The sequence below is a fragment of the Mobula hypostoma genome, chromosome 17, assembly GCF_963921235.1.
Source record: "Mobula hypostoma chromosome 17, sMobHyp1.1, whole genome shotgun sequence".
Taxonomy (NCBI): Eukaryota; Metazoa; Chordata; class Chondrichthyes; order Myliobatiformes; family Myliobatidae; genus Mobula; species Mobula hypostoma.
The window spans coordinates 52,458,990-52,484,358 of NC_086113.1; the positions used below are offsets into that span (position 1 = coordinate 52,458,990).

The following is a 25,369-nucleotide window of genomic DNA, read 5'->3' on the forward strand; positions in this document are numbered from 1 at the left end:
TTTCTGAGTTAATTTTAACTAAAGCTTAGAGTTCATAAAGGTGGTTAACAATTACAAAAAGAAAACAATGGTTATACATCTGATCCACACAGAAAAGCCAACATTTAAAGAGTAGAGAGTTGATAAAAGTATCTCTCTGTATGATTTTTGTACTGCTCGTTAAATTTATCATAGTGGGAAAATTAATATGTTCATAATTCAAAAATATTTTTCTAATGACTTTTACAGAGTTTTACACAGAGTCTGAAGCGGAGAATGTCCTACAAATACATTCTACATTCTTGTGGTGTCACCTATGAAATAGTTTCCAACATACCCAAGGTAAATCAGTGTCTGACAATCATAATGAAGAATACTCGTTAATTCATTCGGATAATCATGGTGAGTAGGCTGTTGAGGAAGAAGTATTGGGTTTGTGAAAATTAGACACAAGTTAGGTTAAAATGGTGAGCTCTTGCTTGATGAAAATTTGAATTCCAAGTTAAAGAGGTACACTTTATCTTTTGTGTTTAGTTTGAAACAGTTTTGGTAAACCTTGTCATGGTTAGCTAGGACATGTAAATCCTTAATGGGAAAAAAAATCTATTGTTTAGCAGGTTGGCCCTAAATTCACAGTATTAGTGAGAAGGGACAGATTTCCTTGTTAAGTGGGAAAAAGATGAGATGATTGGGAAACCTATGGGTTCTTTTTCAGTTGTTCAGATGTTCACTGTAATTAAAATACTTCAGAAGGTTTTGTATCACACAGAATTTGTATGGGCCAGCACCTGAAAAATCCCACAAACATGCAATTTGGTGCAGGAACGAGTCGGCCATTCAGCGCTCTGATCTGCTCAATCATTCATAAATGATCATAGCAGATCAACAACTTAAGTGCCAGGATTCTGCTTTTTCTCAAGATCCCAGATTATCTTTTAATTAAGGAATACAGGATATCCATCTCCTCCTTGTGTATGTTTGATGAGTTTGACCCTATGGCCCTCTGTGGCAGAGAATTGCACAGGTTCATTATCCTTTGGAATAAGAAATGTTTCTGATCTCCTTTCAAAATGGCAGACACTGCATCCTGAGATGAACTCTGGTTCTAAGCTACCCCACCATTAGCAATATCCTCCCTGAAACTAATCTGTCGTCTTGTCAGAGTTTTATAGGTATTAATGAGGTCCCATTTTATTCTTTTAAATTCCAAAGAGTTAAGTTCCAATGGACCTTGTCTTTCCTCATGCATCTGTCCTGCCATGCCAAGAATCAGTTTGGTGTACTTTGTTTTGCTACTTTCATGTTGAGAATGTTTTTCCACAGATAAGGAAAACAGAACTGCATGCTACACTCCGAGTTCCAGCAATATATCTTTGTTCCTTTATCCAAATTGTTCTGCATTGAGGATCACCATAGCTTTTGCCTTCTAAACTGCCTGCTACACTCACTCAGCATATAAATAGCAATACCACATTTAGCTGGAGTGAAAGAGAAGATCAAATTTCCTACTAGTGGTGTTGCTGAAGGCTGATGTGTGTCTAAATGTCAACATCTGTCTGATTGGTCTTCCCTGTAGCTGTAGACATTGTTACCCTTAAACACTGGCTGCATAGCTAAGAACCTGGAAGACACCTAACACTGAACGCTCAGAATCTCAACGTGGAATAGGCGAATCTGGATGAAAAATATATTTCAAACAGTGGTCTTATCATTGGAAACAATCACTTGAGTGACTATTTAATTTTGGAAATTCCAGATTTGATTGTAATTCTGAGAATCTTCGGCTGTTCTGTCTGCCCTCTTGTACCTAAAGGAGAAACTAGATGTGATTTAAACCACAACTGATGCTCAAAAGTTTTCAAAAGTGAAGTTATTTCAATACCTGGGCCTTCCTATTATTTGTCAAGCATTCAGGGGGATGTAGTACTATGACTTGTTTCCCAGGAAACAATAGCAGGCCAGATTGGAAAGGTTGGGTATGGGCTGAATTGAGGTGGCAAGGCCCGGGCCCGAGAGCGATCGAAGTGGCAGAGCCCAAGTTCAAGAACAAGGAACAACTTGACGTTTGGCTGATTTGAGTGCCAGGTCAGATTGAAATGGTCAGGATATTGGGGCAGGAGGAGAGGGACGGGCCAGTGTTCAACTCACTGCTCCGCGAGCTTTACTCTTCTCTGCACTGAACTAAGGCTGTGACAGTAACCATGGGCTTCTGGACTTTCTGCAGTAATGACTGGCTTCATGGCTGTGGACAGACTTCTGTGAATTTCAGTTCTGAATGTTATTTGCTTACTTTAATTGTTTGCACAGTTTGTGTTTTTTCTGCACATTGAGTGTTTGATGGTCTTATTAAATGGGTTCTATTGGGTTTCCTTGTTTTGTGGCTACCTGTAAGAAGACATATCTCAAGGTTGTATATCATATACATACTTTGATAATAAATGCACTTTGAACTTAACTCAGATACATCTGATACTTAACATATGACCTTTCATTTCATAGAAGTAATTAAACTTCATATTTTCACTGTTTGTTGAAATGCAACAGTGAAATTCTAAAACATTACACAATTCAAGATTCGTCTGCCTTTTGGAGTTTTCATAACAATGATGAATTATCCTTATTCCTTCCAGGCCTCGGAAGAGACAGAAGATCGAGAGACCCTGGCACTAATGGCAGCTAAGAGTGAAAATGATGGTTCAGGAGATGGCGAAACCTACATTGAGAAGTACACCAGAGGAGTGCTAGAGGTTGAAAATATCCTAAGCTTGGAACGACTCCGACAGGTCAGATTCTGTACTCAGATCACTGGCAAACATCTGCTCTGAGTGTCTGCCCAAGCACACTCCAAATGTTTATGGTTTTAAAAATGTTATACACTGTTCAGAATTCAGCTATCTTGTCACAAAGTTATGTCTGCAAGTTAGCTAAGGTATCACAAAGTCTAGAGAGAAATTCATTTAGCAAAATATCTAAGAATATAGTGTAATTATCAAAAAGAGATGGTATGATGTATTAGTTGGTCAGCCAGTGCAAACATAAAAAGTTAATGTTTTGTTAAGTTATATGATAAACAGTTTGTAGTTTTCATAGGTTTGCTGGTTTCCATCCATTGCAGATCTGTTTCATGCCCTGAAGGATACAAGACCTAATGTGAAATTTAAGCATTGGGTCATTGGTTATTGTGGTTCTTGAGTGATATCTATGGTCCCTGTTGCTTTATTAGTCTGCAAAATATGACATGTAACTTTGTTGAGATATCAATAGTATTTTTTTTAATTTGTTTGTTACCCGAAGACTGATTGTAATGAATGCAGAAGGAATTTAGAAAGGGACATGGGTGAGGAAAATGGCCTTGCATCTGATCTCTGATAATTGTGAAAAGTAGCTTTGGTAACAGTCTAAATAACTTAACACTCCAATTGTATAGTTCAAGCACATGTTTTAACATAATTCTTGAATATAACAAGAATAGCATTTTTCAAAATTTGGATCATTGGAGGAATTGACTAAAAAAAATCTTGCACTCCAATTTGGTTTGTTGTATGTTGTTTCCAAGAGTTTCAGTTTTTGTAGTTAACTGCTTTTTAATTTACTAATGATTATATTTAAAGCAGACTATGAATGCCTCCTTCATTTATGTCCATGTTAACCTGAGTCTTTTTGATATCCCTTTATTAGGCAGTTACAGTGAAAGAGGCACTTTCTTCGAAAGGAAAGTACATGAAGAGGAGTGTCAGCACACCTAATGTCCAACATGTATGTACCACAACAAGTAACGTGGGTCAACAGCAGACAGACCTATCATCATATATACAAGAGTGGGCACCAGGATGGCTTTTGGTACTGTTAGTAAAGCACTCTGGTAGATTCTTTCTGGGATGCCCTCAGCTATTAACAATCGATATACCAGTTGAAGTAGCTTTACTTTTCATAAGACTCTGTACCAAAAGAGCAATATAGACGTGGAATTTATTCAAGCTTGATCATAGTTCCATCTACTTGAACTAAGTTTTATATGCAAAAGCTTAAAAGTGATGTAATATTGTGGGGAAGAGGTCAAGGGAGGGAAGGTGTTAAAAGTATTTGTCTTCAAGGGGAGAACAAGGTATAGTACCAACTTTCTCTTTGTAGTAAATTGCACCAAAATATTATTTTCAAAATTTGCCTGCATTTAAAAAAAAGTTGTCTTGAGTAATATTGGGCATTCATTTGTGGTCCAAAGTGCTTTGCTTTATATATAATATGTGTGCATTAACTGTTGTCTTGATGAGAATCCAGTTGATTAGAAAGCCTTCAAATCTGATGCAAGATGCAACCAGATTTTGCACAGTAGCTCATTTTGATATTTTTAAAACCACTACATGGACCACTAGCTTGGTTTTCTTCTTCTTATAAAAGCAGTAGTCAAACCAAAATGACAGCTGAATATTTTGAATATTTTTTTGGCGAGGTGTTAAATAATGAAAAGCCCTTGCGATCTTTATGAGTAGTGGTTAAGAGGTTACATGGTTGCATCTGTGCATTTGGCAACAGAACTGATGTGGATCAATGTAAAACTGTTCAGTCACCTGACCTTGTCCACAGGAGCCTTAGTGTCACTCTGCAAAGTGATCCTACGTGGAAGTAACACTTTTGACCACAGGTGCATGCAGTGCAACCCCTAAAATGCATCATGTGTTCCAAAAAGGAACTTTGCCTAATGTTGCTGTGAATAAGAAGTTGGTACCAACACAGGCATGTCAAGGCTGTTGCTTCAATGAAATAAAATAGAAAATGCTGTAAAATACGGGTGGTCGAGGAACAGTCAATGAGCATTATCAGGACTAAGAAAGGAAACTGGTACTGAGTGCTGATAAGAGATCATTAACCTGAGTAATTATTGATCTCTTCTCTCTAGATCAGGGGTTCCCAACATTTATTATGCAATGGACCAATACCATTAAGCAAGGTGTAGGAGCCATGTATCCATTCTCTATCTATATTGTATTCTGTGTTGCTCGTTTATTACATGTATTATGGTAGCTAGTTACATGAGTGGGGGCATGGTAAAAGTGAAGGGAATAAGTTACGTATTCTTGCTTATTTTGTAGCTTAGGTCCAGCAGAGGTCGTATCTTTTCTGACCACTGAGATAACGCTCAATAATGCTCAATTGTGTGTTTGCTAGTTGCTAGTGAAGAATTGGAATAGGGAATACAACTCTTTGGAGCAATCATTGGAGCTATGGACCTGTCACGCAAGTATAACAACTCTGTCTGGGGTCGCAGGCTGACAGCAATTGTTTTGTCTTGATTTTGTATCAATTTTGCTGCTAGACAGAGGTCTCTGGACCCCAGGTTGGGAACCCCACTATAGATGCTGCCCAATCGGCTCAGCATTTTCTGTTTTTATTTCAGACTTCTAGCATCTAAAGTATTCTGCTTGCAAGGCTTCTGACAATACTGAGTTTCTGTAAGCACATTTGTCAGCAATAGTCGTCAAAAGTAAGGAGAGGTAAACACAGTAATAAATATGGAACTGCTAGGATGGGTTGTAATCCTTACACTCGGCTCCACAAATCCCCAACCACAGTATTATTTATGCAGTAGTGATTTTATAGCCTCACTAATTGGAAATAATCACCATGCCTCAGGCAGTGGATCGTGAGGCACTGTCCCTTGGCTGCCTGATGGCCTTTTCTATGAATCATCCTTAACACTTTGCCTGCATTTTATCTAATTTTTGTCTTGAATACTGCCACTTAGCTCTCATCTGTGTTCTAGATTGCTTTATAATACAGTATATTGTTCTTTAATGATTTGTAATTATCAGTTGAAATAACTAAATAATTTAAGATGTTAGAAGTATTTCAAATAAATGTTTTCCTTTATTGTTTAGATGTAAGAAACTAAAAGGATTAAAGAAAAATAATAGAGAAAGATCAAACCACTTGCATTCTCATATCAGTTCAGCAACCTCATTAGTGTACTTGCCCCTTCAGCTCTGCACATCTCATCTGTGTCCCTGGACACAGGACCTGCTTGTCCTTGAGGTGTGAAGAAGGGAAGGTCTGGAACACACTGACCCACACATAATGGCTAGCTGGCCTTCTGCAGGGAGTTCCTGCAAGTTTCAAACAGCATACACCTCTCTACACTTACAATGCAGCTGAAAGAAAAATACAGATTGCAACATATCTACTTGAGGATTTTACTAAAAAGATTTTAGGGTTTGTCATCTAAGTGGTGTAGGTGAAGCAAAATATCTTCATGTAGGCAAGTTGCTGATTCAGGTTAGGAGTTAGGAACAAATATATTCCTCAAATAAAATGGGATGAGAGTGGTTGGGATTGTAGGGTAAGAAAGCAAGGCATGATAGAATTATCTTGCACAGATGGAGTTTGTTTCTCACTTCAAAATTGTATATTTTCTCCTTTTATGGATATTTTCACGCAAGGCTTGGCTGTTTGCAAATTACCCAGCTGCTGCACGCTGGTAAATGTGGTTGACTTGCATGAACATTTTCAGATGATACATTTTTTAACTGAGCAGAACGGTTTTATGTTTAAGTAAGTCTTTTGCAAGATTTGAGCATGAGATCTTAAATTTAGGCTGGAGGTGGCTCGTTATTTCATCCTGTCAGCTATTATAAGAAATAACTAGCAAGCTTTTTTTTAAAGTTTGGGATAATCATGGTGGAATGTGAAAAATAATTCATAATGGTAATATCCTAATCATTGGAGGCTTGAGAAAAATAAACAAATCCCATAGGCGATAGATGCCTCAGTTTGGACAGTCGGTTATAAATTTTTAAAAATAGACTTCATGCTTATGTATTTGAATTGGGCCTGATATGTTATTTTACCTCTTTGCTTAGGTCTGCAAAAGATAAGAAATTGAGGCTTATTCAGTGGAACAGCTGTATATCAGAAGGATAAAACTAGAAAATGTAAAATAGGAACCAATGTCATAAAGAATGCAATAAATTAAAACAAATAAGAGTAAAAGGAGTTGGAAATGCTCAGCAAGTAGGCAGCATAAAGGAGAAAGTTAATTCTGTTTCTCTTTTCTGTTTTCAGCATTTTCTGTTTTTATTTCAGATTTCCATCATCTGCCTTTTTGATTCTCAATGCAGTATTATGTGTATTTTCATTACTGCATATGTAATTATGATTAAAACCATTGCTGAGATAAGCTAAGAGCTTTAGAATTAATTGCTTTGATTCCATCCTGCTGAAGATTGTATCTATAGTTCTGATGGGAGACATTTCAGCATAGTGTAAAAATTGAGATTTCTTTATTTTTAGACCTTTTTATTATACTTGGTGATGAAACGTTTAAGACCTTCAAGAGTCTCCTTTATAATTTGTTATCCATTAATTTATCTAAACACAAGAAGCATTCAAGAAGTGGGTAATAAAATCATGACCCACATGGTGACTGCTCTTAACCATTAATGTAAAATTGAAAGTACACAATTTTTCAACTATTCTTTAATCTATAAATTGGGAAATACATATTTTTGTGCACATGTATATTGTATTTATTCAACCCAATAATAGGTAGCTTTTGTGCCCTTTCTGGATGAAGGGAGGGGAGAGGCCAGCAGTAAACCTACTTAATTGATTTTAGTGAAGAAAGCTTGTAGTGTTTAGTTAAAGTGTTTTCAATTGCCTCAACACAAAAGAGACTAACCAGTGTAGCTTGGAAACCAAAAATATTGGATGCCTGTGGTCAAATGGTTGAAATCTGTTGCTCGTATCTGTTCCTTAGAAAATGAAGCTTGCTGAATCGAGGGAGGCAAGCAGTCACTTAGCTGAAGTACATTGGAAGTCGCCAGAAAAGGATAGTCAGTCCCTTCCTCCTGTCCATTCCTATCCTGCTAGATGTCAGTCTGAATCATTACCACTGGCTCCGCATCATTCCATGGTCACACCAAACCAGTTACTGAGTCTACCGAAGTTTGGTGGATTTCCGGCCAGTGGGATTGATGTAGAAGATTGGATAAGGGATATGCAGCAGATGCTGGATGTTTATGAAGTGCCTGCTACACTTCAGTTTGCAGCTGTGCTACACCACCTTGAGGGAAGGGCAAAAATGCTTGTCCTTGAGTTGCCATTGAAGGACCAATGCCCTGCTGGTGCTTTTGAGAAGCTTCGAGAAGAATATAGAAACTCTCAACTCTCACTCGATTCTGCAGTTTCTGTCCGAAACTTTGAACAGTCAAGTGAATTCAAAACCACCTATTCTATGGCAGCAGTGTTAAGATCGTTTAAAACTAAAGCTGGTAAACAGAGGTCCCCTGCGCATAAGGATTTCAAAATTAAGCCACCATTTATAAATACTCCACTTGAGAAAAATATTGATCAGAAACCTCCAGCTGTTAATAAAAAGTTGGTAATATTCAAAGAGCAACAAACTAAACAAAAACTACCATGTGAAATTAAGGGGTTCTCCAGACAGTCCAGAAAACCACCCAACGTGTGTGACCCAACTCCTGAACAGGTTCGTGAAAAAAACTCAGGCAATGCTTTCGTATTTGCTGAATCAGAGTCAAGATGTGAGCAAGACCCTGCCCTGCTGGAGCTTACCTCTTTAGTGAAGCAACTTGCAATGCACCAAATGGAGCAAATGGAGAGACTTCAGAGAATGGAGAGTTGGCACGTTACAGCAAGGCCGGAAGCCAACCCAGCACCAGATAATACAAGGAGATCCAACAGAAGTGATACAAAGCTCAGGACAAACTTGGACAGTGAAAATACAAAGTCATTGAACTGTGAAAGGTCCTGTACATGTTATCTCTGTGGACAGGAAGGCCATAAAGTTAAGGGTTCCAAGTCACGGAAACAGCCTTATAGAGCAAGCATGCCAGCAGCATTGTCTTCTTGCTCTAAGCATTTTGAGAAATAAACCATGAATAAAATAAAAGTGGAAACTTTTTTTTTTAAAAAGCAATGTCTAAAGGAAATAGAAACATAAAAAATGTTAACCAGCTTTGTTACTTTCAATATTGGTGAGTCCCAGTTGTCAATTAATTGAAGCTTTTGATATGGTGTACAAATATGTTATATCTCTGGATGTTGATTAATACAGTTGACTGCAATGAAACTTTCAGGTCCCTATTTTGAGCTACAGAACAAATGAATTATTGTTACCCCGGATAACTGAGTTGTCTTTATCGCTTTGGCCCAATGAATTTGTGCTTCACTTGTATTGTTTCCTTAGTTTAACTAAGTAATCTAAAAGTATTTGATATTAAAAGTGCCTGCTTAAAGAAAACCAGGGCCTTAAGATACCAGTAAAATGGCTTTAACTTTTTAGAAAATGAGACATGGAACTAGAATCAAATGGAGATCAATCATAAACATCAACATTCAACAAAGGGAAACCAACAGCCAAACCCACAAGTGCCTTAGCCTTTGAAGAAAATTCCAAGATAATGAATAATTCAATCAACAACTGGAGTTAATCTCTAGATTTTACTGGCCAAGTGTGGATACTTTAAGATTTAATTGACTTTCTATTTTCATTTGTTCTGCCATTACTGTTTAGAGTTAACAAGTGCTAAATTCATTACCATCTGAAATTTAGTAGCTTAAGGATAAACTGGCAGAGTTGTCCAATACATTTTCCAACTTAGTGCAATTCTATATGTCTTCACTCTTGTGGAACTGAAATGTGTAGGAGCAAATATTGTTTTGTAAATTTAGTGTTGTCCGTTGTTCATCTGAAGTCCCATCCATTATGGTTCTACAAGGGCAAAAGAAGTTTGTACATTGACTGTGGTGCCAAAACCATCCATGAATAACTGGAAGCTGAGCAACAGTTGGCTAACGTTCAGAAATTTGTTCCGAAACTTGATCCTATACTGAAACTTGTGCTGTTTATCATTTGTACAAAATAACTTGCATCTGCTCAAGACATAAATATACTGTGTATCCTAGTTAAAGCAAACAAATATGAAAGCAAATTATGGCTGTAATTAAGAGCCTTGTGATTATATGAGGAAAAATAGAAAACTGATTTCTATGTGAGTTTTCCATTTCACCACAATAACACATTCAAATTTCATATTCAGTACACATTATGGTTTGATAATGAACTATCATGAGGCGGAACAAAGCAAATTGGTGCACATTGCAAGAGTTAATGACTACCTAACTTCACAGCATGTGACTTCGGTGAGATAGAAGAAGTGCAGAGTAAATGGAGTTTTGTAATTTTATTTATTAAATTACACTCCACTGTGAATCACAATTGTATTTTGAAATCTTGTAACTCCCTGTTGAATATTTAACAGAGGCTTTCTGTGACTGATATAATGTTAGTGGCAATTCTTTTGAATGAGTATGCTCTATAAAAAAATGATCCACTCTTTGTGATGCTCCACATTCTTAGCTGACAGACTACAACATGCACAGCTGGCTAATTTCATATCACTAAAGAAAATCAATGCAAATATAATCAGTTTCAAAGTGAAAATATTATCCATCACTCCGAGTATCCTGTTGATAATGTAACAATGGTGATTAACCATAAACTGCTAAGAAGAATAGAACTGAAAATAATCAACTCAACTCTGCATCCAGGAGCTCCTCCCTAGAAGAAATCTTGAAGTCTTTTTTTTCAGATTGACTGATAATCTGAATGTAACATCAGGAGAATTGTCCACTTAAAAAGGAACATCTAATGAAATCTCCCTATTTCTTTAGTAACAATTTCAATTAACATCATAATATCACTTGATAGGAAAACGCATCCTCTCATCTCCAACCTAATTTCCCCTCCCACGTACAATGCCTTCAATGGTCCAGCTGCAGCTGAAAATTCTCACAACAGTGAAGAAAATGAAAACAGAGGTCAATTGGAAGTAGAAGGAGACTGACTTTGCAGACCTTCTGCAAACCTTGGTCTGGAGGTGTTGTTTTGAAAGGTATGAAAAATAATACTGGATATCAGCATGCATGCATGTATATCACAGTAGGTAAATGAAATCAGCAACCAAGAGAAAACAGAAGGCAAGCAGTATACTGATTTTTTTAAATTAATCAATAAAGTTTACTGTCTTTTACTTTTGTAGACTAATGTGGCCTAGTAACCTGATGACTGATGTCATTTGCAGTGGGCACATTTCTGTTTTAATCACTGCTTTGAGTACTGACACAGCATCATTTAATAAGTGCAGGCAATGTAAAAGTCATCATTTTAGGAAATGTAGAAGTAGTTGATGCAAGGCAATAATGGAGATGAATATTCTGGCCCCAAGAATAGCTGCTCTGTTGATGGTCATTGCATAAGATGCATGCATGCCTGGATTTCTTATTTCACAATCCCTTTCCCTTCAGAGTTACTTCTCTGAAGGGAAACAGGTAGCACTTTACGCATACTGTATTAATTTCCCTGATAAATTATAAACTATCAACTCTGGTATTTATAGAGTGTTTAATTAAAATATTGTAAAGCTGAAGTTGCAGATACATATGCTGAAATGACATCTACAGTATTAGTAGATGTAAATTGTACAAAGCTTTTTTGAATGCCTTACTGGAAGATATCTGTGTGTTTAGTTGATGGCTTTCTTGCATAAACTGCATTGTTTCTTATGTGCTTATATTCATCTCGCATCCATACCTGCTGTTAATTAAAGATCGTATTTTTAACCTGCTTGCCATAATGAGTGACAGTGTTGAAAGTGTAATGAAGAATAATGTCTAGACTTCACAACTGTGCTTTGAGTGTTTGCAGTTTGAGCTTCACATTCTGGAATCAAAGTAGGATCTGAAAACCTCTGGTTAATCTGCTTTGTTTTATCTCTGGTTTCTTCAGGTATCCAATAGTCGAACAGATATCTCTGGATATGAAGATGAATGCAAGGTGTGTCACCAATAAGCTTGATCGCTTTACGGGAGAGTAATAAGTCCATTTAAAATTATTTGTTTTTGTGGGGGAGGGATTGTTACAAATAGGAGCTTGAAGTGGCTGATACCATGAGTGGATGGAAGTACTTTCTCCACAGAATCAAAAGTATTTTGTAAGCACAGTGAATGCTACTTTTTCTTTTCCATTCTCTTTGAATTGAATATCAGGTATAGTTGATTAGCAATTTCCCAACCCGTGCTCCTGACAGATTCTAGTCCTCGTGAGGGATTATCCCCTGAAACCAATGGTAGAGTATAACTATTGGAGAAAAAAAAGGAACATTGTTTCCAGGTTTTCCCTGGTTGACAAATCAAAAAATCACTACTGTATCAGGTGATAAAATTCCGGGGTTCTAACTACTACAGACATCCCACCTATCCCAGAAGTTCCGGGAGTCTCATGCATATTAATAGTGGCTCCCTGATGCCCGCAAATTATATACAATGTCCTGGAAACCAATTTTTTTGAGAGAGAGCGCGCAAGAGCAACCACGAGAGAGAGAGAGAGCTCGCGAGAGACTGTGTGCGAGAGAGAGAGAGCGCGCGCCATGGCAGAGTGTTCCAAAAACAGAAAATATGAAACGTACGTCACCCAAGACTACCCTAAAGTGTACCCCTGCCTAATAGGCGTCAAAATAATGACGGTGTTGCTCGCTGCACTGTTTGCAACAGTGACTTTTCTATTGCCCATGGTGGGTTAAGACTGTAAAAGACATGTTGAGGTGAGTTTAACAGGTGTCATTCGTTCATGAGCATAGCTAACGTTATTTAAACTAGCTGGCTAGCTGCTAAGGAGCTACTCTATTGCAGACATCCCACCTCTCCCGGAAGTTCTGGGAGATTCCCACAAATTGATGATGCTACCTCCTTGAAATTAGTTTTTGCAGGGTGGGATGTCTGCTACTAGTACCAGCTTCAGAATCTGCTACTCTTTGAAACTTTTCTATTAAATGTGAAGAAGATTCCATTTTAGAATGGTCTTACTGATATATTGCATTCATTATTTGGAGTAGCCTCTTTGATAAGGGCAGTGAAAATAAAAGTACTGGAAGTCTTTAAGATGCAGTGATGGTTGAAGCATTATAAGCTATTATGGACAGTCCCTCCTTTTGAGTTGTGTGAATCACACAGGCTAATCATACAGAATTAACACTGAGGCAATTTCAGTGTGTACATCCTTACATGTAATGGTGCTGGCCATGTCTGAATCTTGAAATTTAATTTGATCAGAACCTCAGGAGTTTTATTTGTAGTTGTGTTTGTGATTGTCAAGGCAATAAACACAAATGTAACTCAAAATTAACGTGAAACCATTCCTACAAATTTTCCCTAAATCTTCAGTAATTTATTCCAATGCAGGCTGTGGCTAAATTAAATGGATCGTATTTTAAGTAAAATTTCTTATTTTCTTGTGCAATATTATTCTGAATTTACTTTGTGGAGAGCTGGACTATGCACATCAATACTCACAACCTTCTACAGATGCACAGCTAAAAGCATCTTAATATGCTGCTTCACTGTGTGGTACAGAAACTGCACAGGAAGGCTGTACAAACAGGTAGTTAGAATTGCCCAGTGCATCACTGGCACCAGCCTGCCTGCTGTCAAGGTCGCATATACAGAAAGGTGCCAACAATATCACAAAGGGACCCACCCTGCTCATGGGTTGTTTATCACACTCCCGTCAGGGAAGAGGCTACGCAACATCCATGCCTGGACCACCAGACTTGTCTCCTCCAAGCTGCCAAGCGAATCAACACTTCCACCCCTTTGGTCATCACACTACACTCCGTACCACCACTACTTAATTATTTCCTGTCAGAGTCACCCTATGTACAGATTCTCCTGTACCTAGTATCACTTTATGTACATACAGGCTCTGTGTGTGTGTGTGTGTATGTATATACATACACACACACACACACACACACATTTATATTTATTGTGATTTTAAAAAAATATTGTGTTCTTTAATCTTACGTTTTTTAATATGCTGCAATGGATCTAGAGTAGCAATTATTTTGTTCTCCTCTACACTTGTGTACTGATGAATGACAATAAATAATCTTGAATGAAGTTTGTACCAATAGAGCCTAAACTATCTAATCTGAATGAGACTGGGAGTTAAGTAGCCATTGTTAAAATGCTTCAAAAAGGCTTGCCATCTTGACGGTGTATTGAGGTCTGTATCCCAAAGGAGCGTTTATTTTTTCACCACAAGCTGAGGTTTAACCGATGTCTTTTTCTGTGATGGCCTAAAATGGCACTTTGTACCATTTCTATGTTTTGAAAAATCAACCTGTTTACCTATTCCTCCAAACAAGCTGATCAGCAGATGATACTAATTTGCTAGTTATTCAGATGCACAGACTTAATGTAATTAATTATCTGAGTTGTAAGCACTGTATTTTCTAATGATTCTAGGGTCGTTCGGAAAGTCATCAAGATATTTCTGATTGCTCGTTGAACTCGCAGGACTGTTCCTGGTATAGTACGTTGCTTAAGGATTCACCACGTAGGATGAAAGACACTGGAGGTAATCATAGCTGTCAACAAAATACTCCAAGTTATCATACTGTTGTTAAATGACAAGTACCTGGCCTTCTTGATGCATTCAAAATTGCATGATAATAAACTGACTTCAGTTTCAAATCGCACATTGTCATCACACATTTCCACCTTGGTTACATTGCTCCCAAATTTGACCTATCTCACTTCATTTGTTGCCAAAATCCTCAATCTTGCCTTTTTTTTTTAAAAGCCATTGATCTGTTTATTCTAAAGTACTCCTATTGCTTCAGCCAAACTGTACGTTACTTTGAGCTCATCCACTTGTTGTTTTGTGTTCACACCGTGCTGTTGATTGATGACTCTAGTACTTTCTGCCTCTCTGGTTTTCATTCAAGCCATTCCTCAACTTCTGCTTTCAAAATACCTCACAGCCTCAACTCCAACCAGCCAGAGTATCGGAACCTCACCTCTCACTTGCACTCTGATATCACAAATAGGCTCTTGAAACTTTAATGTGAATCTCTTCCCTTTTACCTAACTGGGTATTGATGTTTGTTGCATTTGGTAATTCTGTGTAATACTGATCAAGAATTGTTACACTATTCTGCAGAAGCTATGTCCCTTCTTTATTTTCACTTGTAGGTACTGCAGCAGAGAGTTACCACTCACTGAGTAGTCCACTGAAAGCATTTTCTGCTCAGCCCCCAAAATTTCTGAAATCACTTCTGCCTGTACGAGAAGAACGAAAAGACAAACAACCTTTAGAGACTAAACCTCTTCTTGCACAAGAGGTAAATCATACTATTTAAGCTAAGTAATTAAAGTCAAGGTAACTATGTAATATCTATACTTTTAGCTTTTTAATGTGGTTAGACTTGAATACATGACACTCAAATGAAGAACCATAGTATGTTAGAAAGTAAGGTAACAGAAGGATTTATATAGTGAATGGATGAGGCCATGACAATCATTTTGGTATTGGCAATTTCTTTATAATTTTGCTACAATGAACAGTTTATTCTATGTCAAAACTAATTCATTTCCATGAATACTTAAGCAAGGAATTAGTAAAGAATATATTTACATTGGAGAGATTTTTCTCCTCTATCATGTTATACTCTCTAAATGTTTTATTTGTTTTTAACTCTAAAAAATTAAGGCTTAACAGCTTGAAATTCAAAGGATGAGGCATCCGTTAGTCTTGCGAGACCATGGATCTGCACCTGGAAAGTCTTCACTCTCCAGGGCGCAGGCCTGGGCAAGGTTGTATGGAAGACCGGCAGTTGCCCATGCTGCAAGTCTCCCCTCTCCACGACACCAATGTTGTCCAAGGGAAGGACATTAGGACCCATACAGCTTGGCACCAGTGTCGTCACAGAGCAATGTGTGTTTTTAAGTGCCTTGCTCAAGGACACAACACGTTCCCTTGGCTGGGGCTCGAACTCACAACCTTCAGGTAGCTAGTCCAATGCCTTAACCACTTGGCCACGTGCCCACTAATTCAAAGGATAGTTTTCATTTAATGACAGTCTTGAGGGCAGAATGGTTGCTCAGCAGTGAGTCCCACAGCACCTGCCTTCCGTATCCCAGATTTAATCCTGATTTTGTGCGCTATTTGACTTTTTATATTTGTTCCCATGACCATGTAGGCTTCTGCTGGGTCGGCAGTTTCCTTGTGCATCACAGACATGCTGGTAGCATAATTAGTTTCTGTAAGTTGCAAATGAATCAAAGGAGGGGTTGATGGAAAAGTGTGAGAGAGAATAACTTGCAGGGGTATGGGGAAATAGGGTTGTGCTGGGCAATGGGACTAATGTGACTGGGCTGCTGGGAACTGGCATGGACCACGTGGACTGAATGGCCAGCTCCTATGTAATTAAAAAAAAATCAATCAGTCTTAATAAATTGAAAAGCCAAATTATTGTTCTCAATAAATAAGAGTTCTAAAATATTAATTAAAGCAAGAGTAGGGAAGTGAGAGGAAGTAATGGGAAGACCTCAGGATCCAAAGCAGAAGATAAACATTTCATTGAATATTGGACACTGTTCGTTCCAAAGTAAAGAAAAGTTGAATGTTCTCATGACCTACCTCCATTCTTCTATGGTCATAGTTTGGCACAACAAGTTTTTGCAGTGAAAAGTGCTTCAAATCACAGGGAAGTTACAATATCTATACAGCTTCAACTTAATCTGGCAGTTGGCCATTCTACCTACTTGAGGTACTGAACGTCCCAGGTTCTTTGTTGGAGTATTTATTGCATGAAGACTCTGTTCAGTATGATGATGAGGATTTTTGGTTGAAAACACAAATTAATTTTAACATCATTATCTATAACCTTTTATGCAAAATGCATTACACATTTTAGGTTGCAATGTTCTGTGCCCTCAATGGGTATCTTGCTCAGAACTGTTGTAGAGACAAATAATTAAAAACCATACCTAAACGGAGGGATAAACTTGCAAACAAAATTGACTGAGTTGTAGAAAGACAAATTATGTCTGACTTATCTGAAATTCAGTCAACATTTTAGAAAAAATACAAAATTTTATTAAATGCAGTATTTTGCAAAGATTGATCAGCATATTCTTTGGGTGGGGGAGGTGAGGTGTAAAATAGTTTAAACTACGTAAAAACATTCATACTTAAAAGTACTTTAAATCATGTCTATGATATGTTTTATCCCAATCTACCCTAATCTTATCAAATGGAGCTTTCCTAAGTTTCATAATAATATTATAAATCATAGCCGATGCACCTTTCTGACATGGATTAAGGTTAATTATCGAATCTAAAATATATATAGGAGGAAGCATTGGAAAGGAAGTAAGTATAGTACTTAGGAAATTTCTAACTTGTAAATATCTAAAAAAATGTATTCTTGATAAGTTATATTTGTTAGATAATTGTTCAAAAGACATAAGGGAACCATCTAAAAATAAATCCAAAAACCGTAAAATACCCTTAGTCTTCCAAGTTTGAAAAGCGCGATCCGTAAAAGAGGGAGGAAAAAATATGTTACCTAAAATAGGAATCGCTAACCCGAATTGATTAAGATCAAAAAATTTTCTGAATTGAAACCAAATGCGCAAAGCATATTTAACTATCGGGTTAGAGACCTGCTTAAGACGTTTCGAATCAAAAGGAAGAGAGGAACCTAAAATAGAACCAAGTGTATAACCCTGAACAGATTGTAATTCCAATGCTACCCATTTAGGAATAAATAGTATGTCCCGATCAAGTAACCAAAATTTCATATGTCGAATATTAATAGCCCAATAATAAAATCTAAAGTTAGGTAATGCTAAACCTCCATCTCTCTTAGCTTTCTGTAAATGTATTTTACCCAGTCTCGGATTCTTGTTCTGCCAAATAAATGAAGAAATTTTAGAGTCAACTTTATCAAAAAAAGATTTAGGAACAAAAATTGGTAATGCCTGAAACACATATAAAAATTTTGGCAAAAAAAACATCTTAACTGCATTAATACGACCAATCAAAGTTAAATATAAGGGAAACCATTTAGATGAAAGTTGAGTAATATGGTCTATTAATGGTAAAAAGTTAGTCTTAAATAAATCTTTATGTTTACAAGTAATTTTAATCCCAAGATATGAAAAGTAATTATTAATCAATTTAAATGGAAATTTATAATATAAGGGAAGATGTTTATTAATCGGAAAAAGTTCACTCTTACTAAGATTTAATTTATAACCTGAGAAAAGACCAAATTGTGCTAATAACTCTAAAACAGCAGGAATGGATCTCTCAGGATTAGAAATATATAAAAGTAAATCATCAGCATAGAGTGATAATTTATGGGACTTTAATCCCCGAGTTATCCCAGTAATATTTAAAGATTCTCGAATAGCAATTGCAAGAGGTTCTAATGCAATATCAAATAATAGGGGACTAAGAGGACAGCCTTGTCGAGTACCACGAAAGAGAGGAAAAAAAGGTGAGTTTAAGGAGTTAGTACGAACCGAGGCTACAGGGGAGTAATATAACAGTTTAATCCAGGATATAAATTTCAAGCTAAAATTAAACATTTCAAGCACCTTAAATAAATAAGGCCATTCTACTCTATCAAAAGCTTTCTCGGCATCTAAAGAAATAACACACTCAGGAACATTTTGTGAGGGAGTATAAACGATATTTAACAATGTACGAATATTATAAAAAGAGTAACGACCTTTAATAAAACCCGTTTGGTCTTCCGAAATAATAGAAGGAAGTACTTTTTCTAGTCTATTTGCTAATAACTTAGAAAAAACTTTAGAATCAACATTTAATAAAGATATTGGTCTATAAGATGCACATTGAGCAGGGTCTTTATCCTTCTTTAGTATTAAAGAAATTGATGCTCTATTAAAAGATTCCGGAAGTTTACCAAGTTTCAAAGAAGCCTCAAAAACCTTATAGAGCCAAGGAATCAATAAAGAAGCAAAACATTTATAAAATTCAACGGTAAACCCATCAGGGCCAGGAGCTTTCCCCAGATTCATAGAAAAAATAACATTCTTAATCTCATCCATTGTAATGGAAGTATCTAATAAAGAAGACATATCCTGTGAAATCAGAGGGAAGTCTAACTTATCTAAAAAATCATTCATATATTTAGAATCTCGAGGAGACTCTGATTGGTATAAAGAAGAATAAAAATCACAAAAGGTTTGATTAATCCCCACATGATCCAATATCAATCGATCATTTTGGTTATAAATCTGATTGATTTGAGATTTAACATAATTAGATTTCAATTGATTAGCCAGCAGCTTGCCAATTTTATCACTGTGAACATAAAAATCACTTCTTGTTTTCTTTAATTGGTTTACAATCGAGGACGAGAGTAGTAAACTGTGTTCCATTTGAAGTTCAGTTCTTTGTTTGTATAGCTCCTCAGAAGGAGCCATAACATATTTCTTATCAATTTCTTTAATCTTGTCCACAATTACCATCTCCTCCTGCTTCTGTTTCTTCCTCAAAGCAACGGAATACGAAATAATCTGACCCCGAATATAGGCTTTAAAAGTGTCCCAAAGAGTGTTAACCGAAATATCTTCTGTATGGTTAATTGTAAAAAAAAGCTCAATCTGTTCATTCATAAAATTAACAAAGTCCGAGTCCTGAAGCAACAGCGAATTAAAACGCCATTGTCTATTGTTTGGTATATTGGCCATAATTTTAATAGAAAGCTTAAGTGGAGCATGATCCGAAATGGTTATAGAATCATAATCACATTTAATCACTGAAGAAATGAGACGAGAATCAATGAAAAAATAATCAATTCTTGAATAGGAATGATGAACATGTGAAAAGAAGGAAAAATCTTTTTCCTGAGGATGCAGAAAACGCCAAATGTCCGTCGACCCAGAATCAGAAAGGAAAAAATTAATCAAATTTGCAGATTTATTAGGTAAAGTCCGTAAAGGAGCCGAACGGTCCAAAGCTGGAGATAAACAGGTATTAAGATCTCCGCCCCAAATCAATGAAAACTCGTTCAAATTCGGAAACTGATCAAACAATGATTTATAAAATTCCGGACAATCCATATTAGGAGCATAAACATTAACCAAAACTACTTTTTTATTAAATAATAAACCACTAACCAATAAAAATCTACCATTCGGATCAGAGATAATATCCTGTTGTATAAAAGTAACTGAGGAGTCTATAAAGATAGAGACGCCTCGAATCTTAGCATTGGAGTTCGAATGAAATTGTTGTCCCTTCCAAAATTTGAAAAAACGTAGTCTGTCCCCCCTCCGTACATGGGTCTCTTGTAAAAATAAAATTTGTGCTTTAAGTCTCCGGAACACTTTAAAAACTTTTTTCCTTTTAATAGGATGATTAAGACCATTAGTATTCCAGGAGACAAAATTAATAATAGACTCCATAAATCCTAAAGTCAACCCATAACAAAGAGGATTGACAATAGGCGCGACCCACAGACCCGGAGAGGAAACAGAACATACAAAAGATACCGGGGAAAAGGACGTAACCAATACTTCAATAATGTATATAGCCCAAAGAGAAACAAACTAAAACGTGAAGCCCCTCCCACCGCCCCCCACCCCAGGACCCCAAGGCGAAATCTAAAGCAGACCCGCCAGAAAGAAGCAAGCGCTAAAACTACCCCCATGACTTCCGGTATACGCTCCCTAAAAAAAAGGTATAAATATGAAAAGGATCAGCTAATTGTAAAACAGTAAAAAAAATAAGTAAAAAAAAGTTAACTCAATTAAAATACACACAGAACAGAACAAAAGCCGGAAAGTATATATTAAAAAAAACCACAATAAACCTCAAACTCATGAATAGACACAGCAACAAAAAAAATAGGATTATTAACATAAAATGATTATAAAAAGCAAAACAGAATAAAATTTAAAAAAAACTACAAAATTTAAGGCCGCACAGGAAATACGTAAGATGACAAAAGGGAAGTAACCACCCAGAATCCCCTGGGAAAAGAAAGAAATGACGCAGTTAAAAAGAAAGTTTAGCAGCCATATTAAGAAATCGAAAGTAAACTTTTCTGCCCAAATAGGGCACAGAAAAGTTAAAACCAACCAATTCACAGCCTCCGATCAACGGAGAAAATTAAAAAAAGGCAATTAAGATGTTGAAGATGAAAGTTGATCCAGATAGCTCTGGGCATCCGATGGAGAATCAAAAAAACGAAGAGCTCCATCTAACATGCGAATCCTTAGACGTGCAGGGTACAGCAGCGCTGGTCTTAAATCCATCTTATAGAATTCCGACATCACGGATCTGTAACGGACCCGTTGGTCCCAGATTGGTTTACTGAAATCTTCCACGAATCGGAACTTAAGATCCGAAAAATCAATGAAACCTTTAGATCGAGCGAATCGAAACAGTCTCTCCTTATCTTGAAAGTAATGAAAACGTAAGATAACATGCCTAGGTCTATCTGACCTAGACGAGTATGATGGGATTCTGTGAACACGATCCAGTAGCGGTGGTTGGTCAGGAAATACAGTAGGGAATGCATCTTTTAAAAGTTGGGAGAAATATTTCATAGGGTTGTTAGCTTCCACGGCTTCCCTGACGCCAATCATTCGTAAATTCTGCCGTCGCATTCTAGATTCCAAGTCAGAGTTTTTAAAAGTCAAAAAGTCAAGTTTCTTCTTCATTACATTAATTGTTTCTTCGACTTTCCCCATCTTAAGCTCACTTTGTTGCGCGGATTTTTGAAGACCAGATATAGCCGACTGATGTTCCGCAATACATGTTTGCATCTTATCAATTAAATCGGCAATTTTCTGGAACTTAGTTGAGATTTCCGTATGAATCAGGTCTTTAACAAAGCCCATAATTTCTGTACGAATCATCTCCCTAACAGAGGTTGAAATTTCCCTCTGAATTAACTCCGATATAGCTTCCAAAGTCACCGGTGATTCAGTCGGAGGGAGATCCGTAGCTTTCGGTTTAACCGGAGGTTTACCATCCTTGCCGTCTTTCCCGTTCTTAGACATAGCAGATCTAAGTTCCATCCAATTGTCAGAGAATTCAGTTTAATTCAAAGTATTGTAAAAATTGATGCCTTAATAGTTAATTAAAGTATAGCTGACCATAGAGAGAAAAAACTCAGAGGTAATGGAGCGAGTCAAGAACGCGACTTCACTCCATGAGCGCTACCGGAAGTCTCCCTATGATATGTTTTATCCTAAGTACCATTTTGTTTTGTGGGTGCTTATTCTTAGGTGTGCAGCTGTTAGTGTTTCAATCCAGGGTTGTGATTAGTTTAGCTCAGTGTTTGCCGCAGAAACTAAGGGGTTTGCGCTCTGGGATTGCAGGCTGTGGAGGCAGAGAACAAACCAAAGCAAGCAAACTAGAAATCCTGGGAGCTGCTGAGGTGGAGACTTGAGATTCCAAACGTGGGAGACAATCAGTCCATTGGCTAGAGCTCTGTTGCTGTGGAATCTCCACTTAGTCTATGTATCCATAATACCACAGTTTCTATCACAGCATAGGGTCAATCTGGACATCTCCACAAACATTACCAACGTAGCTTCTTTGTCAATGCAGGAGAAAGGTGAGAAAAATCGTGCCATCACCTGGGACGCCACAGATAATATATACTCTAGGAAAGCCAAGATCCTGTTGCTGAGTGATAAAATGTAAACTGTAAAAATATAGTAATCCTTGTAATCCGATTTTTATTGCATAATGTAAGAAATCATGTTGTGGCTGCTCAGCAGCTTTCACCAAATGGGTCTAATGCAAAATTTCTTTTGGTATGAGTAACTGAAGTTTTAAGAAATCTGCATGAGAGCTAAGCAGGGAAGATTTAAAACTTATTTTAACCTAACACTGTGCATGTACCTATTCTATATTATAGAAAAAGAAACTCCAAGTGCATGTTAAAAAAATATCATTTTGAATAGCATGGAGAATGAACCTTACTGTTGTGTTTAAAGTTACTGTGCCAATTTTGCATGATTAATGATAAATTGAAACATTGTTTATGTACAGCAGGCTTCAGTTTAAAAGGATGCTGAATTATTCATACACATTGAAGAAGCACAAGTTATTTTTGTACATGAAGTGCAATTCACCACTGCTTGTGTAGAATATTTATGTTTGTTGATCAACTAACTGCATGTTTGTGGTCTGATTAATGAACTGTCATTTGTGGTGTGACGTTGTGCCATTGTATGTCTCGACCATTGCAGAGCATGTCTCCCCCTCAGGATAAAAACATGCTGTTACTTAGCAGTGGCAGTGTTGTGCCCGCAGGAAGCAGTGCCAACAGCATGTCAGTAGAAAACAGTAACGAAAATGAGGACACATTTGTAAGTTTTGCTTTCATTTTAAATGTCATAATACTTGGTGGTGGGATTAAGGTCCTTTCACAAGGATTATGGTTGAAACAGTTGCGAATGGAGCCATGGCTTTCTTTCTGCTCTATAGATGAGTTTGGAATTGTTATTTGCTTTTTTTCCCAAATCTTGGTAAAATCTTGAATTATGTGTTTACTGAGACACAAGCATATCGTGCCTTGTACTATATGAAAGTCTTGTTATACTCTTTTGTAGTTTAAACCAAGAAGTTGATTTCATTGTCCAGCTGAATGTGATTTAAAGCATTACATTTGTTTGATTAATTTAGATGTTGTGATTTAAATGCAGAACATGAAATTTTATGTCTATATTTTTAAACTAATTTGAGTGAAAGTAAATAATGGAAAATTGATATTTAAAAGTTTTAAGACAAAACATTTTCTTAACAAGACCAAAGGAAAAATATTAAAATATGCAGTATCTTATGAACAGTGATTTCACAACCGTGAATTCAATTTGAACTTCAGATCAAAAGCTTCACTGGACTGAGTTCCCCAGCATTTTGTGTGTGTTTGGATTTCCAGCATCTGCAGAATCTCCTTTTGTTTGTAATTGACCTGGTTTGTCTGCTGTATCATTAATTAGATAAAATTGTGTAATCTCTTGTGCAAATTTGTAAACAACACTAATTATGCAGGAGAAAAATATTAAGAGTCCTAAAAAACTTCTGTAAAACTCCAGTTCGGTTTCTAATAATTCTAAATCTATCAACACAACATTAAGTCTTTTTCAGAATTTCTTCTTCCTGATGGCTCATAAATATGCCTTTAATTGATTTGAACCTAATTTGATTTCCAGCTGTCAAATCGATTGCTGGTACTAACTGAACCGATATTTTCCTTAAAAGTAGATCACAAAAAATATTAAATATGACACTTACATTTTCCAGAATCAAACAATATTTTTGCATTACATCCTTGTAGCTTAGTTGTCAGATGCTGAGGAATATTGTGTCTGCACTGTCCAATTTGTTAAAGCACCAAATACTCATTACAATTTTCAAGCTGCAGTTTAATCAAAGTGCAATAATTACAGTTGTGCACACCTTTTTCTAGTTTGTGGTTTCTTGTTTGGCCAAATTGGATCCACATTATGTTGGCATTTTAATTTCTGTTCTGCGTTCTTTGTTACTATTTTGCACCATTTTTACTGCACATGCAATCAGTAAGGATAAATGAAAGTGCGGGTTATCCTGCTCCTTAACTTGCCTGAATCATAAAGGGTTTAATGAAAAGTTATACTGTGTTGTGGTCACATAAACGCCAAACAAATTGGGATATTAAAAATTCTCATTTAGACAAATGTTTTACGGTGTATGTCACAAGAACCTGCTCTTCATTGACTGTAAATTTGCGGTGAATATTTAATGTGAATTTTAGAAATGACTTATTTCATCTGTTTATAGGAACTAGTTGTTGGCACCAATGAAAATTGATTAGTTGCTTCCGTACTAGTCTTTTTTTTTATCCTGGAGGTATACTGCACTAATACTTGCCCTCTAACTCAGTACATTTTCTTTTCTTGGAATACTCTTTTGAATAATGGAACTCTTTCTGGAATTTAAAAACTATTAATCTACAAATTCTGAATTAAAAATTGACTTTAATTACAAAAAGATAACCAAATAACTAAATATCTTCCAGCATGATTTGATGACGTTAAGGTGCTGCAGCTGAGACAAAGCCCAAATATTTCCTGGTTAGAAGTTAGAGGTGGAAGGCAAATGCTTAAATATTTCAGTAACCCTATTGTGGACTTTAAGGATGAGCATTTGGGGCATGCAGTTTTTTGGAATGAATATCACAGAAGATGAGTTTTTGGTTGATTAACAGGAATTATATTTTACAGTTGCAGTGATCAAATCAAAACAGTAGTTTGAGTACAGTACAGCACAGGAGCAGGCTCCTTAGCCCACAATCTCTGTGCTGATAATGATGCCAAATTAAAGTAAACCAATCTGCCTGCATATAGACTGTATCCCTCCATTCCCTGCCTGTTCACATGTTTCTTAAATGTTGCTAAAGAATCTACCTTCATCACTTCCCTTAGCATGTTCAACCATCTACTTCCCTCTGTTTTAAAAAAAAATCTGCCTTAGAAATCCTTTTAATCTTTCTCT

General features: G+C 36.6%; 1 protein-coding gene across 6 annotated transcripts in view; it reads left to right on the top strand.

Moving 5' to 3' along the window:
- Positions 1–25,369, top strand: part of kif13a (kinesin family member 13A) — a 273,571-nt gene that overhangs the window by 239,254 nt on the left and 8,948 nt on the right. For 2 of the 6 annotated variants that reach the window (XM_063069892.1, XM_063069893.1), the window contains 7 exons: positions 229–321; positions 2,610–2,762; positions 3,658–3,735; positions 11,783–11,830; positions 14,299–14,410; positions 15,028–15,176; positions 23,083–23,202. In XM_063069892.1, coding sequence (XP_062925962.1) covers positions 229–321; positions 2,610–2,762; positions 3,658–3,735; positions 11,783–11,830; positions 14,299–14,410; positions 15,028–15,176; positions 23,083–23,202 — 753 coding nt within the window. Of the gene's footprint in view, positions 1–228; positions 322–2,609; positions 2,763–3,657; positions 3,736–7,729; positions 10,890–11,782; positions 11,831–14,298; positions 14,411–15,027; positions 15,177–23,082; positions 23,203–24,655; positions 24,725–25,369 lie in introns of those variants that run through there. The other 4 variants (XM_063069895.1, XM_063069896.1, XM_063069897.1 and 1 more) reach the window with 3 other exon arrangements.